This window comes from Phoenix dactylifera, chromosome 1 (assembly GCF_009389715.1).
Source record: "Phoenix dactylifera cultivar Barhee BC4 chromosome 1, palm_55x_up_171113_PBpolish2nd_filt_p, whole genome shotgun sequence".
NCBI lineage: Eukaryota > Viridiplantae > Streptophyta > Magnoliopsida > Arecales > Arecaceae > Phoenix > Phoenix dactylifera.
Window position 1 is genome coordinate 4287634 of NC_052392.1, and position 19123 is coordinate 4306756.

General features: G+C 43.4%; 1 protein-coding gene across 2 annotated transcripts; it reads right to left on the reverse strand.

Annotated features, from left to right (window-relative positions):
* Positions 1-84: 84 nt before the first annotated feature.
* LOC103723397 (ubiquitin-conjugating enzyme E2 32) lies at positions 85-8929 on the reverse strand. Of its 2 annotated transcripts, none has more exons than XM_026800076.2 (5): positions 8662-8929; positions 7067-7198; positions 6815-6899; positions 901-1064; positions 85-767 (listed from the first exon to the last, which is right to left on the reverse strand). In XM_026800076.2, exons 1-5 carry the CDS (start codon positions 8779-8781, stop codon positions 366-368), a joined length of 903 nt encoding a protein of 300 aa, XP_026655877.2. In that variant the 5' UTR covers positions 8782-8929; the 3' UTR covers positions 85-365. The 2 variants fall into 2 exon arrangements, with proteins under 2 accessions (XP_026655877.2, XP_008812524.2); XM_008814302.3 differs by having other exon boundaries at positions 85-809; positions 8662-8926.
* Between the last annotated feature and the right edge of the window lie 10194 nt (positions 8930-19123).

Genomic DNA, 19123 nt, shown 5'->3' on the forward strand with positions numbered 1-19123 from the left:
GATCATTGATGGATCATCTAACTATAGACCATTTCTTTGTTAGTTTTTGTTAAGCTTCTGTTGGACCTCTGGAAAAATTTGTACACAAATATTTGAAAGTCAGCTGGCACAACTTACAATTAACAACTTGCAGTACAATCTTCTGTTAAAAATAATAAAAATAATAAAAATTACAGCATAATCTTAAGGATGATGATGATGATGCACCCCTGTGCAAGTAGCTCGGTAAAATTGTATCGGCAATACATACAGCTATGAGCAGCACTTACATATCTTCTTGTCAGAAAATAATCAACAATAACAACTTTGAATCATTTGCTTCAGAATGACTTTTTATTATAACCAAACTAGTTGCCTGCATTAATCTACGGTATATCCAGGTAACCAGCAGCAATCCCATGTAACTTCAGAAACTTCTTCACCAAGAGGATAACTATAGCAACTGTCAATCCAATGGCTGCCCAAGTAAACAAGCGGTCGTCCATTGGCGGCTTCCGAACCCTTGCTTCATTCCCCTGGGCCTGTTCATCTGTTGCTGCTGCTGGCACCCTTCTTGATAACCTGACTCCAGCACTGAAGCTGAATCTTATCCCACCGGCAGCGCCATTCACACGGACCTCTCGCACATCTTCCACAAGCCTCTGCTCCAGTTCCAGGTGTGGATGCTGCTCAGCTGGCACCACAGCATTGGAATCAGGAGTTTCCATCTGCTCTTCTTCACTTGCTGCATTATTTGGTTCTTCACCAGTAGTTGCTGTCGATGGGATCTGAGGAACAGGGGGGGCCTTGCTAAGCATGTATTGGTGAATCTGTGTTAAAATATTAGCTCATGAATCTGAGTGACAAAAGATACGAAGTAACATTTAGAGCAGGAATCTGCAGGAACTGATTTAAGCGAACCTCATCTATTAGATTCTGTCGCTCTGGGGTTCCAAATCTGGGAGGAGTTTCACGCGACTTGATAGCAAGAGCTCGTCTTTCTTCCTTCTTGTAATCTAGCGAACCTAGTGCTCCATCAGGGTTTGTCGGCATGAAAGCAATCAAGGCCACCAAGGCCGTACGTACTAGGAATAAAAGAAGAATAATGAATTAGAACATGTTGAAATAATTTGAATCGTCTAGGGGCTCGTTTGGTTCGCGGAAAAAAGAAGGGGGGAAAGTGTGGTCAAAGGAAAAGTAATGAGATGCCTTTTGTTTGGTTGGAGTTTTCAAAGGAGAGAGATGGAAAAGTTGTATTCCCATGGAAATATGATTCCCACATTTCATGGGAAAGTCTTTTCCATGAGAAACATGGAAAAGTTACTTTCCCATGAGGCGGGAATCACTTTATTTTTATTTTTTCCCAAAAAGACCCTTCAGCATTAAAGAAGCATTAAAGACCTAATTTTTATTAAGGGTATAATAGGAATTATACATAACTTTCCCAGAAAAGTGGATGGTCAACCAAACATAAGCACTTTGGAAATCTGTGACTTTCCCATGGTCAACCAAACATGCCAAAAGTACTTTCCTAGGCATCCTCTTCCTAGGAATCTACTTTCCAGAAATCATATTCCTAAGAGGGAAAATGCTTCCCGCGAACCAAACGAGCCCTAAGAGTCTTCATATCTTCACCAAGCAGGTTGGAAGGGTAAAGGGAAAGAAAAAACAAGGAAAATAAACATAAGGGCTAATTTATTCTCCATATTATCAATACAACTAGTATAACAAATACCAGGTCTCCTCCATTTAATGTCAATGTTTAAAACCAATAGGCAGATGGGTCATGAGTTCACCATTCGACTGCAGGACAGAGATAAGATATAAAGAAACCCCATACCAGATCCAATCCAACTTCCACCTTGCCCTCCTCCCATCATCATCCTCCCATACCCTCCGCCTGTGCTCCTTCCTGTGGCTCACCATCCTCCCCAATCCTTGTGCTGGCACCTAATCTCTCACCACCTGCCCTCCTACCCATGGCCTGTCCTTCTCCCCAATCCTTGGAATTGGCAGCCAGTACCCTACAGCCTGCACTCCTTTTATACTCTGCAGCCAGAGCCTTTCCTTCCTAGTTCTTAGCATTGTCAACTGCTGACTGAGGCAACAAGGAAGAGAAGAACTAAGAGGGTTTAGGGGCTAACACATTTAGAGGACTTAGGGTATAAGCCATCAAGACCCAAAGGCTACTCTTCACAGATCATTTATTTCTTCCTTTAATAAAACTAACGTCTCTATCGAGGTCAGTTAAGCTGCTTAACCAGGCAATTAATATTGTCAAACCGATCAGAACAACAGTTAAACAGGTTTTCAGGAACTCTAAGTCTGGATCCTATCCATACTAGGCAACAGGTGAAGGGTCAAAACCAAGGTCCGCCGTACTAATACCGGTCGGCGTACTGGTGGCGGCCCGAACCAGTACGGTACCGGTGCGTACCAGTTCCGTACCGATCTATACCGGTCCCATATCAATCGGTACCAGTCCCGTACCGGTTCTTCAATGATAAGCTACTGGTACCGGATTCCACGCTGATCCAGTACTGGTCCGAGGCTTACGGCGGACCATGGTCAAACATTTGACCCGCCTAGCTCTTAAATTACATTTAGTAACCCTTGACAGGAATCCTAGATCATAAGGGGCAAAACTTCTTAGCTCCATTTCATGAACACAGAAACTTAAAATCTACCACTGGCAAATCTGTATGACTACATACCAGTCCCCTATAATAGAACCTAACATTACACAAAGGGGTACTTTAACTTTGATTAAAGAATGTATGAAGAGGAGAACACCTAAGATACATGGCTGGAAGTTGTGGGAAACAATATGGGGAAGCTCACCATAAAATCAGATGTAGGCCTGATTTGAAATGCTTGGCAAATAAGGATGCATTAAGCCGGTCCCAAGTAGTTGGTACAAGGCTTGAAGGTCATGGTATTTATAGAGGAAAAGGTATCTTCCATGATTTTCCTATATTTAGTAACTTTAATTAGCTCAAAAACTTCTCAGGAAATGATAATTTATTTAATTCAAATAAAGTACCTTATTCATTTCAAATTGGATTCTCAAAAGCAAACAAGATGAGAAAAAAGAAATCGCATAATATTCTGAAGATTCACATATCTCAAGCAAATACTTCCAAACAGATATCTAAACCAAAGCAAATCTATATGTTTTGATATTTCTTGCTTTCCAATAAAGTTATACTTTCGCAAAATGTGTTTGGATGGGCTTGAGGGTCATTAGAACAAAAATCTCAGGTATTGTTTGGTATCACCTTTTTTCTATTTTTAGAAATAGAAAGGGTAGAAATTTTATTTTTAATTTTTTCTTTTTTAGAAAAATATAAATATGTTTGGTATAATCAATTATCTTTAAAAATAAACATGGTGATGGTAGGAGAGGCAGTGGTAATAGCGGCAGAGGTGGTAGAGACGGCGATGGTGTTCGTGGTGGGCAGGTGGCCATATGGCTGAGGTGGCAATGGTAATGGTGGCGAAGGAACCAACAATATGGCAAAAGTGACGAGGATGGGGAAGGTGAAGTGATGGAGGCATTAACGACAATGTTAATGGCCGCAACGATGATGGAGGCGCCAGCAATGTGGCAAAGGTGTGGTCAACAGCAACAACAGTTAGGGTGGCAGCGATGGCAACAATGGTGGCGGCGAGGGTATTAGTGGTGGTAGTAAAGAACATGAGTTTCTTATTTTTGAAAATATTGATAAAATTTTTTACTTTCATATTTTTAGGCATAACTAAAATGACTTTTGAAAAAAAAAGAAAACAAAAACAATAGCACTAAATATGTTTCTTCTCATGGTTTCTATAATTTTGTTTTTAAAATGAAAACAAGAAATAATATATATGCAAAATACTTCAGGAATATGAAATTATTTATTAGATTGTCATTGACATGCTTTAACATTGATAACTGAAATTATTATTGAGAAATGCTCGTTCCACTTCTGTTCGCTGAGACATTGGACAGCACGAATGCCAAATGACATTTCCAGCAACAAAATTGAACTGATATCAATGTTCATAGAGTCCACTAACCATAAAAATTAAGAGCAGACAATGAAACTTCGGTGCTACCTCAAATATACAATCAACAAGCAGGACAAAGTTAGCTAGTAAAAAATTTTTAAAGTATACCCTTCTATTCCCATTTTCTCCGCTGCCTCTTAGAAGCTTTGACAGACTAAGGATGTGTTCGGCATCACTTCCAATTTTTGGTTTTCATGAAAACTAAAACCAATTTCTATCTTTTCTTTTTGAAAATCAATATTCAAAATTCTTGATAGTCACTTGCAGTGTGTTTGGTGGCAATGGCAGTGCTGGTGGTAACCAGTGGCGACGGCAGTGGCGGCTGATGATTAGTGGCGGCAATTGCTGCTGGTGTCAGATGTTGGCCATGTTGATGGCACCGTCAGCTAGTGGTGGTGGTGCAAACAGCTAGCCATGGTGGCTGACAGAATGCTGCCCACCATGGAAGCGGCAGACAACAGGTAGCAGTGGGGGCCAAGGCGCGGTGGCAGCGATAGGCAACAGGCAGTGGTGGTAGCCACAAGGGATTTTGGTTTTCAGAAACTTTGAAAAACAGATATTTTAAAAAACTAAGAAAGGGTTTTCAAAAGACTGAAAATAGAAATTGGGTTACCAAATGCCATTGCTGCCTCGATTTCTCTACTTTTGAAACCAAAAACTGGAACTAGAAACTGGAATTGATGCCAATCAGGGCCTAAGATTTTCACAATAAGGCCATGGATGGTATAATTTATTAATAGATTGAAAAATCAATCATATGAACCATTTATTTGATTATTACATGCATAAAGAATGCATACAACATCAACTTACAAAAAATCAATTTAGCATGCTATTTATGAAATGATACCCATCGATAATAAACTTATAATATACATTCAACATTGCATTTATCATTAAGAGATAATTAATGTCACTTTTGTTGATCATCATTGGACAACATGATGTCAAATGACATATCTAACAACAAAGTGAAATAAATGTAGCACCATGCTCGTATAGCCTACAAACCACAGAAACAAGTGCAGACTATGAAATTTTTGGTGCTGAATCAACTACACTATTTCCAAAAGAACATAAATATTATGAAATCTGATATGTTTGCTAAATATTTACTACCAATGTATGCAGAGAACATGCAATAGATACGAATATGAAGAGCAACCACATTGGATGGCTATGGGTGAGTTGCCCAAAATACACAAAAAAGAAGTCCAAAACAAGAATTTAAGATCCAATTTGGCATCGGAAAATCACATACCATGCCATGCCATGTCAATGCTCGGCATGCACATGCATTGCCCTGGTTGCATGCCCAGTCCTGGAACACACTAATATCATGCCAATGCCATGTTCCAAAAAAGCACTAGCCCCTAGCACAATACATACATTGTGTGTCATATCATGGCAAACCGCACTAAAATCCATGGACCAAACTAATCGAACCACCAAGTTATCCTTTGTCCAAATGTAGTCTGTCAGCAACTCTAATCAGATTTGCCATGCGCACCAAATGCAGCTCCTCGAACCCAATTCAGTATATACATAGAGACTTCAATGGAACTGAACTAAGACAAGCTCTCAGCAACTCTAACTAAGCCCAAATCAATACCTGCATACATACATACATATCGATTGAGATGGTATGGATATGTACGATGATGATTGGAGAAGGCTCCAGTAAGGAGAGGTACTTTGGTTTTTGTTGAAGGTCATATGAGAAGGAGGGGAAGTTCTAAATAACACGGATGGTGAGGAAGGATTTGGAGAAACTTGGAGAACATCAAATGCGGCCCTAATTAAGAATACTTGGTAAATAAGGATCCCTAAAGTTGAATCCTTGCCTAAGATAGCTAGGAGTCCAGTGCATATTGGACTCCAAATCCTCGCCTTGGCCCTTAGGGGCTTTCCTCACAGCAAATCTCGCACCTAAAATGTACCATACTTCTGAAAAAAAACTTTTTTCTTTTTCATTGCACGTGCTAGCACCCACCAAATTCTAGTATATATGTGTGGGTGTGTGCGTACAAATACACGTACATATATGCACATATGTGTCTATGTACCTATGTATGTACATATGCACATAGACATACTTAGCAAAAAGATTCTCTCATGCGTCCTTGTGAAAAGAAAAATTATCAGAATTAGGGAGCAAAGTAAAAAAAATAAAGATATGATTGTTTGCCACTTACGAATAATTTCACAAGTATTAGTTGGTGATAGTTACAAATAGTCCATACATAATCAGAAAATATAACAGAATTCCTAGCATTAGGTTCTTGAGATGCATGACGAATAGGAATAAAGAGAGCATCTATGTAGTAAGGTACTAATAATCTCTCATCAAAAGTATCTAGGAGGAAATATGATGGACAAGATGACTATAAAATGACTATAATCTTCTTGTTTGATGGAAGAAGATAAAAATCAGTGCTTATACAAGAAATTTATAAGAAAGAAAGAAATGAAGAGTTCATAAACCACAACAAATCAAGGTTTAGACTTCCTGGAGAACCTAGCAATATATGGGCTTGAACTTATTGAAAGCTAAGAATCTGGCTTAGCCATCTGTCCAAAGTTCTACTTCCACCTCTGTTTTCATGACCCATCCAAATTCTAGGATGATTCACAATGTAAAGGTAATATCCGCTAATGTAAAATTCCACAGATACATTACATCATATATTTAAATGAAGATGAAAGAGGACAATATGCAAAACTATGAAGCCATAATCAATTGACAATAAAGAAAGCTTAGGCATCTCCCAACTACTAAACATACCACTCCATGATGGTTGCCAGTGCTCGGGGTGATGATTTGATATGCTTAGGCATATCTTTGTCTGGGTTTCAAATCGACCATTTGGCTGAACAAATGAGAAAAAGGAACTTGTTAGCCAAAAGAAGCAAACAAGAAATAAACAGATATATATATATATATATATATATATATATATATATATATATATATATATATATATATATATATATAGGCAATTTGCTAGAGGAATTAGGTAGCAGAACAGGTACTTACAGTTAGCATCATAAAGGAAGGAGGATTAAACGGGTAGTCTGCAGGAAGCTGGATCCTCCCATGATAGATTCCACCCTCAAACTCAGAATCACGAGGACCAAGGATGGCAAATTGCCACTCAAATATATTCTCCTGAAGACAAGGATAAACATAAATTAAAATCCAATACCAACAAAGCCCAAAAGCACCTGTAACTTATCATTCTGCATTGCATTCCTATGTTCCATGATAGCTACCAGCCAGAAATGGAAACAATATATTTATCATTCTGCATCACATTCCTATAACTTATCAATCTGCGTCCCATTCATAAACTCCTTCCATCACTTTGTGCAGGTATAGAATGCCTTAAAGATAACCACCATAATCGTTCTATTATTTTCTTGCAGGGAAAAAAAAAAAGGTGCATCAAGGAACAAGGCAAAACCAAAATTTATCTTTCTACAATAACAAGGCCCAAATAGCCTCTTCAATTTATGATTGTGAGGAGACCTGAAATCTTAACAAGCATAGGCCCTTCCAGAAAGCATAGGAACTAGAGGAAAACCTGGGGTAAAAAATCACTCAAAAGCCACTTCTTCAAAACATACCAGCATGGCGATCCAAAATTAAAACAACGGTGTTTCAGACAACGGCCACAAAAGAGCCATATGAAACATCTTCAACACAAATTTTCTTAAGATATTCTAAATCTAAAACAAACAAGACTTTCAAACGCTACAAAATCATTTTGTTAAAAAAAATAGAGATCTGAAAGAAAGAAAAAAAAAAGATACTTTCCGAAGTCCTAGAAGAACTGCCTGAAAAGAGCTAGAGGGAGAAGCTTAGTCACACCAATTTCATAACAGGATTCGAAAGAGAAAAGAGGGGATTTCTCGAAACCTGAGAAATTGGAGAATGTAATAGAAAAAAGCTGCAGGAAGTAGCTCGTTCAGACCATTCTTGAGGGGAACACTCAGATCTGAACTAAATAGACCTTTTCTGAAACCCTAAAAAACAATGAAAAACTGATGCAGAGACTCATAAGAATCAAAATAAAACATGACACTTTCAAAACTTTAAAAAAAGGATCAAAGGCCCAAAAAGAGCTATAAGTAATAGTTTTTGGAGTCATTTTTGGTAGAGATATCCAAGGTCTAAGTTAAATGAGATATCTAGACACCCTAAAAATCAGGAAAAACATTTTAAAAAAAAGTCTATAAGAAGCCCCACGTTCGGACCCGCCTGGTGAACAGACTCGAGTTTCAAAGCAAAACGAGACATTTCGAACTTTTCGTTAAAAAATAAAAATGTATTAAAAAAGGAAACTGCAAGAAATAGGCCCTTCGGATCATTCTCGTGGAAATATTCAAGACCTAAGTTAAATGCAACAATAATAAGACATTTCACCACCCAAGAAATCGACGCAAAGCCCACAAAAAGTAGCTTTTTGTGATTAAAATAGAAAGAAGGGATTCGAAAATTCAATGAAATGACGATTTCTAAGCCCCAGAATAGAAAACATATCCATGAAATGTCTGAAAAACCAGCTTCTTTCCGATCAGACTGGAGATCTATTCGATCCTAAAGGGTTAGGGTCTGGAGGGGGTGGTTACCTCGAGGGGGAGGCTCATGAAATCTTCGGAGGGGTTGGATTGCATCTCCTTCACCTCCTGAAGGATCCGCTTCACCGCCGGGTTCTTCCGATTGTACTTGTCCTCCGCCGCCGACGCCATGCGCTCACGTTCTAACGGCCGTCCCCGCCGGCGCACGGTAGATACCGCCGGATTATTCCGCGAGAAACGGAATAAATGACAAAAACTCGGCAACAAATGGAGACGACAAAAGGAGACGTGGGAACTTGGGGACGAAGACGGAACGGAGCGGAGACAGCAGCTGGATTTCAGACATCCGACAGCAGATGAGAAGACGACACGTGTCCAACATAATGCTCGAGTTGTTACACGTTCTATTCGAGGGAGAGGGTACGTGGCAGGATCTGGATGGAGAATTTTGAATCCATCGTGCTCTAAATTCGGGATGAACTAGCGAAAGAATGATCGATCTACTTTCGCTCGACCATTCAACCGCGATCCGCACATCTCACAAAGCACTCGAACTTTGATCGTGTATCCAACGGTGGATTCATGCAAAAGAGGGCGAATCGTTCTTTCACGTGAAAGATACAACTTTTTAGAAAAAAAATTATGTAAACTACCGGAACTTCGATATTTTAGGGTATCTTTCGACGCAAGAACTCAAGAGAGTGCCATATATTCGATGAAATGCTCAGTCCATTGCACTGGACAGTCCTTGTGAAAATTAAAGGTATAATGGAATATCTACAATTAAATGCTTCTCAGGTATTTCCACATTAATGGGCATAATAGTAGAAACCTCGAAATAAGGGTCAGCATCTGAATACCGGCCCATCCAGTCATATTAGCACAATGTCAATACAATATGGTACGAATTTTTTTTATGCACTAAGTGTCGGTACACCACCGTCTTGTACTGCTCGGTTCAATGAATGACCAATGTATCAAGCCAAATAAATATCAGAAAATGCCCAGAGAATCTTGGATGACTTTAAAGATGAGCAAGTTGAGCAAGTTATGCTCTCATCAGCGAGAAAGTTTCTGTTGTAGCATTCTTTGGATGAATGAATTGAGCGATGCGCTAACTAGCACCAACAAAACAGAGGTATAGGTCTTGATATATAATTTTATAAAATCAGACACAATAGATTTGTAGAATGTAATACTCCAGCAATGTGAAGCCCTGTATACAATTAATACATCATGAAATGCCAATCTCAGAGAGTTGCTCAGTGGTAGCCAATGGAAAGCTAAAGAGAAACTATTTTATCTTTTAGTCTCCATTAGCAGATTCATGAAAGATCTAGATTTCTGTTGCACAGCTGGTAGTCATAGTGAACGATAGCTATGGTTATCTTGTTACAGTAATCCTCTGATATTTCGTACGCTATTTTTTCATTGATTTTTGATGACCATCCAACTTTTTTAAGTGATGCATAAGAACAACCTCCATCCATTCACATGTATCTAGGACAGTTCATCTGTGTGAAAACAAATCAAACCTCACTTCTATCTAAGACATGGAGGGTTGCACCTCTTCTAGTTTTTGGAAGGAGTTGGTGGTGCCTGCAGCCGCGGCAGCAGCAGCAGCAGAAGCTCGTCAAAGTGGTCTGAGGTGGTACTTCAACATCCAGCAGGACCTTTCTTTTTACGAGTTCCAGAGTTCGATCCATTTGCCCATTCTGGGCATCACCCAGGCGAGGCCTTTGTTCTTCTTCAGGGGCAACCCAAGCTAGGGAAATGAATAATACAAGAGCCAAGAGATGACTCCTAGGTTATGTATGAAAAGCCTCCTGCTTCTTCCTCTGTGCTTAAATTGTCATCTTCCTTCTCATTCCTTTTCTGCTTGTTTCCTAACAAAACCTATTGTGATTGCAAGCAGTTTATCAAAATGGTTCTTCGACTAGAGAGGAAGAGATGCAGCGAAGACTGTCAGGAAGCATAACAACAGCAAGCAAGATGATCATTTAGTCAAGATAGATGGGATCAGTAAGCAAGCAAGGCAGAAGTCCGAGAGGAAAAACTGTGTAATTAAACTCTCTTTTCATTTTTCCTCTTGCTTGAAATGAGGATCCAAAATTTGTAATAGATTCTCTTTTATTTGGAACATCATATGTATACTCAAAACTTCTTTAATGTATTAATCTTTGTAATATGATCGCTTTGGTGTATGTACTCCCATCTCATAATATGTTGTTTCAGTCATTTTTCTATAATTTTTTTCCATGTTGGTGAATTTGTAAGCACAAATGTCCACATACAATTCCTTTAATTAAAATTCAGTGAGTGGTAAATCTATTTTAAGTAGAACAACATATATATCTTGATTAGATCATACTCCAAACCATATGCAATAACTTAATCATCTTGTAATGTGTTAATCATGCCTTTTTCTGGAGCCACTAGATTTCTGATTAACTCAGTGAGTATTCCTCAGATAGTTCAGTCCACATCATCACATGAGTTGATTTGCAGGATGAGCTCAAGTTAAATAATAACAATCATAGGTTACATGTGCTTCGTTTACAATCTGTGTCATGTTTCCACCACCATCCACACTCCCATGATAATTTCCTAACAAAAAGCATACGGTTTTCTTCCATTCTTATCATGCACTTGAACCTAAATATAACCAAAGTTTGGAAACAGCAGCCATATGAACAATCATTATAAATTCCTTTTATTACAATTAATCTCATTTTTAGGGGATGTCTTGTCACGCCCCGGACCCCGGATCCGTGACACGGCCGTGCTATTGCCGACTAACGCCCACAGTAGCACGCAGCCTCATACAGAGGTAACAGGTAGCCAAAAGGATTCAAATTTATATATATATTAAAAGTTTTGGCAGTACAACCTTAAAGTTTGATGCAAAAATACAGAACTTCTATGCTATTCAAATGTACAAAAGTATATAAGCTTCTTCAAAAATAACGAAGCTCTGTAACAAAATAAAAACATATCTGATGGCGATCACTGGTGAGGATCTGAAAGAAAACGAAGCATAAACAGACGTGAGCTACACGGCTCAGTAAGTAATCCTGCATAATCCTAACCGGATCAACTAGTAGGCTAAACATGTATATTAGGGTTTGAGAAGCTGACATGCATATTTATCTAATAATCATCATGGCATAATATGTATGCAAATTAAACAAAGCAGTAGTGCAAAATTTTCATAAAATAGCCATATGAAACCGTGCCCCCGGCATGCCGTGGTCCATTCTCTCGGATGCTACTGGCGAAGTCCATTCGGCCACTGGCGGGGCCAGCTAGTCATTCTCGGCCACTAGCAAGGCCAGCGAAGTTATTCTCGGCCACTAGCAAGGCCAGCTCAGTTGCATTCGATCAGTAGCATCTTTGAGCCCATTATAGTGCCTCTTGGCTAGCTAAGACTTTATAAACTTACATGCATGATTAAAATATCAGCATCATCAATGTTGCATACATAGCCATAGCTTCTGAGATCATGCAAGTTACTTATGCATTGTAACATATCATGCATGAAACATATATACTTAAAATAAATGCTTAGGAAATATTAATAACATGACATGATCCATAACAGGATTAGAACAGGTTACTTACTGCAATTCGTTATCTCAAAGTCCTGGTGGCAAATCGTTGATTCCTAAAACCACATTATAGGAATCATGTTATTCTCTATTTATTATAGAATTTGGTTCATCTTATCATGGACTTGCTTGGGTCCCAACCAAGGATCTTAGCCCATTTAATTTAACCAATTTGAAGCCTTTGGTGTTCGTTTAAAGCCATTTGGATCCATATGGTTAATTGGGCTTTTAATGACAGGGTTGGGCCTGATTTAAAACTAAGTCCAGCCTCTTTCAGCCAATTAGGCATTAGGCCCTTTGTCAATTTAATTAGCTTGGACTAGGCCTGATTTACAATTAATTGGGCCTGCTGGGATTACTATTGCATAAATGGGGGTTCAGACCCAGCTCAAGTGGGCTTAATTTAACCCATTTCATTCAATTGGGCTCGGTTCAGTTCCTATTGGGTTTGGATTTAGCCCAATCTACTTAATTCGGGTTCATTCAGGCTTGATTGGGTTCAGACTCAACACCCAATTAAACTTAATTAACCCGTTTAAACTCGATTGGGCTTGAATCAATCCTTCATCGGACTCACCCAAATCGAATTAAAGGATTTAGGCCTAGCGGGTTTCGGATCCGGACTCGGATCCGACCCGCTAGGCAGACCCGTTAAGGGTCCTTTCCGGGGGGTTCCAGAGGCTTCCGCTCTTTCGCCGCGCCCCTCTCCCTTCTTCGGCCTCTCCGCCTCCCTCGTTCCCCTCCTAGCCTCGCCCGGAACCCCTTCCGACATCTCCTCCTCCTCTCGCCGGCGACCGGGGAGGCGGGGTGATGGTGGCATGGGGTCGGGACCTCCTTTTTTCCCCCCTTCCTTCGAGATGATGTCGGAGGAAAGGAGAGGAGTCGGAAGATGGGTCCGAGGTGGGATCTCCTCCGGGGAAGATCCTCTCCGCCTTCGGCCACGGCGAGGTGAGGCCGTGGCCCGAGGTAAGGATCGATTCCTCCCCCTTTTTCTTTTTGTTTTTTTTTTTTGTGGGTTCCTTCATGGGTGTTGCACCGCCACCCCTTCGCCGGCGGAAGAGGCGGGGGCGGAGGCTGGCGGCCTTGGGGCTGCATTGGTCGCCGGCACGGCCAGAACCGGCGGCCCCCTGGCTGCCCCTCTGCCCTAGGGGCGGCAGCGGCCGGGGACTTGTCACCCCGCAGGCCGAGTCCGGTTGGCTCGCCCGGGTGGCAGCTGGGCCTGGGCTTGGGTTTCCTGAGTCCGACCGCGGCCCGTGGGTCCGGCCCGGCGGCCCGTGGGTCCGGCCCGTGGGGTCCGGCCTAGGGTTTTATTGTTGTCTTCTTCTTGCCCGATCTTTCTCCTTGTGCCGATGTGCTCCCCTCTGTTCACTGGAATGGAACGGAGAGGGGAAACATCGAACAGAGGGTTTCTTCCCCTCCCCATTTTCGATCTAAAAAAAAAGAATCACACTTGCCTGCTCCTTACCTTGTCGTGGTCTGGTCGGGGCAGCGTGGTGTCACCGGTACATCAGTCCTCCTTCCTCCTCTAGGGCTGCGGGGCACCTTCCACCTCCAGCTCCGGGACCTAGCTCTCTGGTACCGGAATATCAGAGGGTTAGAAGCTTAGGAGGGTATATCAAAGATTAGGGTTAGCAGGGCCTTAGGTCTATAAAAACTAAGCTTGGGGATTTGACCCTAAGGAGAGGTGGCATCCTCTCCTTGCTGCAGGGCTTCGGGAGCCACCAGCACCCCCCCCCCCTCTTCAGGCCAGCTCAAGGCCCAGCTGCCGAGGAGGAGGGAGGTGGCGGGCTCTCGCATGGTGCATGCCTGTGGGGGTCTCTCCGTTGGCCATCTGTGATCCTGTCTTTTCAGCCCTCAGGGGAAGATGGGAGCCTGTTCTTCTGGGCCTGCTAACCCTTCACCCTGGCCCAATACCCTCAACTGGGCCCCAACAGTATTGGGGCCCAGTCTGTATTGGGCCCGGACATTACATCCTTCCCCCCTTAAATAAATTTCGTCCCCGAAATTAAACATACCTTGGTTCTCGAAGAGTTGAGGGTAACTTTGGCGCATCTCATCCTCCAGCCTCAGGTAGCTTCCCTTCGGTGTGATTGGTTCCACTGAACTTTAACGTAGGGATGGTGCGCCTTCGTAGGATTTGTTCTTTTCTGTCTATGATGCGCAGGGGAGCTTCCTCATAGGTTAAGTCTTTATTCAATTGCAGAGGCTCGTGTGGCAACAACATGGCTGGGATCCGGAACGTACCTCCGTAACAAGGAGACGTGGAAGACGTTGTGTACGCCTGATAGCTCTGAGGTAGGGCCAATTTGGTAGGCACCTTGCCTATTCTAGCAAGAACCTCGAATGGGCCAATGTAGCGAGGACTTAACTTGCCGTGTCTTCCGAATCGGGTAATACCCTTTGATGGAGAAATTTTTAGGAAGACAAAGTTCCCCTCCAAAAATTCCAAGGCCCTTCTTCCTCTGTCAGCCCATCTTTTCTGTCTATCCTGGGCAGCCTGAAGCCTTTGCTTAATTAGTAGTACCTTGTCTCTGGTGTGCTGGACCAGTTCGGGGCCTAGCATTTTCCGCTCCCCGACATCAATCCCAGTGTAAGGGGGATCGGCATTTTCTCCCATAGAGAGCTTCGTAATGGGGCCATCTGGATACTGGAATGGTAACTATTGTTATAAGCAAATTCCACCAGTGGTATATGACTATCCCAATTTCCACCTAGGTCCACAGTGCAAGCCTCAACATGTCTTCCAGAGTTTGGATTGTCCGCTCTGACTGGCCCGTCAGTCTGGGGGTGGTATGTTGTACTGAGCCTCAGTCCAGTACCCATGGCCTTCTGAAAGCCTTCCCCAGAATCTGGACACGAATCGGGGGTCACGATCAGAAATGATGCTCACTGGTACTTCCGTGCAGGCGTACAATCTCGTCGATGTATAATTGGGGCCAGCTTGTCTAAAGGAGTACCAATTCTGAATAGTAGAAAGTGGCCGATTTTGTGAGACGGTCAACTATCACCCATACCGCATCGTTCTTCCTTACTGTTCTAGGGAGTCCTGTAACAAAATCCATCGTGATGTGCTCCCACTTCCATTCAGAAATTTCTATTGGTTCCAGCAACCCTGCCGGCCTCTGGTGCTCTGCTTTTACTAGCTGACAGGTCAAACATCGGGCCACAACTCAGCTTATCTCTCTCTTTATCCCCTTCCACCAGTAATGTTCCCGAAGGTCCCGGTACATCTTAGTACTACCCGGGTGAATAGAGAAACGGGATTGGTGGGGCCTCTTCCATGATTTCCCTTTTTAGGTCAATATTTGCCGGTACACACAGTCGGTGGCCAAACCTTAGAGTGCCATCTGGGTGCATTTGGAGCTCCGGGTCGCAACCCTTTCTTCACTTCATCCTTGAGCTGGCAGATGTGCTCATCAGACTGCTGGGCAACCTTTATTCCTGTCTGATCAAGGTTGGTTGTATACTCAAAGCGGCCAGCAAACTTCTTGTAGTTCGGGTAACCACCTCAACCTGCAGTTTATCGAGATCCCCCCTGAATCTGTGGTTGAGTGGTGAGTAATGTTGGCGGAGCCCACTACTCTGAGCTTCCGACGATCGGGTCCTCTTCATGTCTTCTCTGTCCCTCTCCGGACCGTATCAGGTCAGCCTCAACCTTCAAGGCTCGGTCCAGTACATCCCGGTAACTTGAGAATAGATGGGAGGATATGTCGGGGACCGAATCCCGTACCTCAATCCCTGTTCAAACCGGTTCACCTTACTTCCTCCTCCTCCATGAACTGGGGGGCAAAATCGTCGCCAGCTCGTTGAATTATTGGCATACTCCAGAACAGACATCCGATCGGTCTGGGTCAGCGCCAAGAATTCATTCTGCTTTAGACTGTTGACTGAATCCGGAAAAATATTGGTTGTAAAACAACCTCTTGAAGTCCCTCCATGTAAGTCGTCGACAGCATAGGCCCGTCTCCAATGGCGTCCACCAGAACTGGCATTCCCCTTCATCATAGAGGTCGCCCAGCCGGACCTTCACCCTCATCGGGGAAAAGAAAGAGGCTCGGAACAGTCTTTTCTATTTTCCCGGATCCATGCTCTGCTGCGCGTAGGGTCAGGCCCACCCTCAAAGGTCGGAGGGTTTAGTCGGCGAAACCTCTCATATCAGGGAGTCTGCCGGTGGCATAGCGGCCAGCTGCATCATCTGTTGCTGGTTTGCAGCACTTGTGCCATAACGCTGATAATACCCCGGCAAGGCCTGCTTGACCTGCTGCAGGACCGTGGAGTATCTGGGGGGACCGACTGCTCACGTAGGCCTCCGAGAGGGGTGGTCTCCTGTCGTCGTCCATATCTCTCGAACAATCGCCTGGCAGGTCAAAAGTTCTCATAATAAGATTACAATAAACTAGATATTATAATATTTTTCATGATGATAACACTCTAACTATCCTTTGCCCTAGGCATTTTATGGTTATTCTATTGGTTTAACCTAAGGCCTCTGATACCACTAAGATGTCACGCGCCGGACCCGGATCCGTGACACGGCCGTGCTATTGCCGACTATCGCCACAGTAGCATGCAGCCTCATACAGGGGGTAACAGGTAGCCAAAAGGATTCAAACTTATATATATATTAAAGTTTTGCAGTACAACCTTGAAGTTTGATACCAAAGAATACAGAACTTCTATGCTATTCAAATGTACAAAAGTATATAAGGCTTCTTCCAAAAATAACGAAGCTCTGTAACAAAATAAAAACATATCTGATGGCGATCACTGGTGAGGATCTGAAAAGAAAACGAAGCATAAAAGACGTGAGCTACACGGCTCAGTAAGTAATCCTGCATAATGCCTACCGGATCAACTAGTAGGCTAAAACATGTATATCAGGGTTTGAGAAGCTGACATGCATATTTATCTAATAATCATCATGGCATAATATGTATGCAAATTAAACAAAGCAGTAGTGGCAAAATTTTCATAAAATAGGCCATATGAAACCGTGCCCCCGGCATGCCGTGGGTCCATTCTCTCGGATGCTACTGCAAAGTCTATTCGGCCACTGGCGGGGCCATCTAGTCATTCTCGGCCACTAGCAAGGCCAGTGAAAGTTATTCTCGGCCACTAGCAAGACCAGCTCAGTTGCATTCGATCAGTAGCATCTTTGAGCCCATTATAGTGCCTCTTAGCTAGCTAAGACTTTATAAACTTACATGCATGATTAAAATATCAGCATCAATCATATTGCATACATAGCCCATAGCTTCTGAGATCATGCAAGTTACTTATGCATTGTAACATATCATGCATGAAACATATATACTTAAAATAAATGCTTAGAAAACATTATAACATGACATGATCCATAACAGGTATTAGAACAGGTTACTTACTTGCAATTCGTTATCCAAAGTCCTGATGGCAAATCGTTGATTCCTAAAACCACATTATAGGAATCATGTTATTCTCTATTTATTATAGAATTTGGTTCATCTTATCATGGACTTGCTTGGGTCCCAACCAAGGATCTTTAGCCCATTTAATTTAACCAATTTGAAGCCTTTGGTGTTTCGTTTAAAGCCATTTGGATCCATATGGGTTAATTGGGCTTTTAATGACAGGGTTGGGCCTGATTTAAAACTAAGTCCAGCCTCTTCAGCCATTAGGCCCCTTTGTCAATTTAATTAGCTTGGACTGGGCCTGATTTACAATTAATTGGCCTGCTGGGATTACTATTGCATAAATGGGGGGTTCAGACCCAGCTCAAGTGGGCTTAATTTAACCCATTTCATTCAATTGGGCTCGGTTCAGTTCCTATTGGGTTTGGATTTAGCCCAATCTACTTAATTCGGGTTCATTCAGGCTTGATTGGGTTCAGACTCAACACCAATTAAACTTAATTAACCCGTTTAACTCGATTGGGCTTGAATCAATCCTTCATCGGACTCACCCAAATCCGAATTAAAGGATTTAGGCCTACGCGGTTTCGGTCCGACTCGGATCCGACCCGCTAGGCAGACCCGTTAAGGGTCCTTTCCGGGGGGTTCCAGAGGCTTCCGCCTCTTTCGCGCGCCCTCTCCCTTTCTTCGGCCTCTCCGCCTCCCTCGTTCCTCCTAGGCCTCCGCCGGAACCCCTTCCGACATCTCCTCCTCCTCTCGCCGGCGACCGGGGAGGCGGGGTGATGGTGGCATGGGGTCGGGACCCCTTTTCCCCCTTCTTCGAGATGATGTCGGAGGAAAGGAGAGGAGTCGGAAGATGGGTCGAGGTGGGATCTCCTCCGGGGAAGATCCTCTCCGCCTTCGGGCCACGCGGAGGTGAGGCCGTTGGCCCGAGGTAAGGATCGATCCTCCCCCTTTTCTTTTTGTTTTTTTTTTTTGTGGGTTCCTTCATGGGTGTTTGCACCGCCACCCCTTCGCCGGCGGAGAGGCGGGGGCGGAGGCTGGCGGCCTTGGGGCCGCATTGGTCGCCGGCACGGCCAGAACCGGCGGCCCCCTGGCTGCCCCTCTGCCCTAGGGCGGCAGCGGCCGGGGACTGTCACCCCGCAGGCCGAGTCCGGTTGGGCTCGGCCCGGGTGGCAGCCGGGCCTGGGCTTGGGTTTCCTGAGTCCGCGCCCGTGGGTCCGGCCGGCGCCCGTGGGTCCGGCCGGCGGCCCGTGGGTCCGGCCCGTGGGTCCGGCCTAGGGTTTTGTTGTTGTCTTCTTCTTGCCCGATCTTTCTCCTTGTGCCGATGTGCTCCCCTCTGTTCACGAATGGAACAGAGAGGGGAAACATCGAATAGAGGGTTTCTTCCCCTCCCCATTTTCGATCTAAAAAAAAGAATCACACTTGCCTGCTCCTTACCTTGTCGTGGTCGGTCGGTCGGGGCAGCGTGGTGTCACCGGTACACAGTCCCTCCTTCCTCCGCTAGGGCTGCGG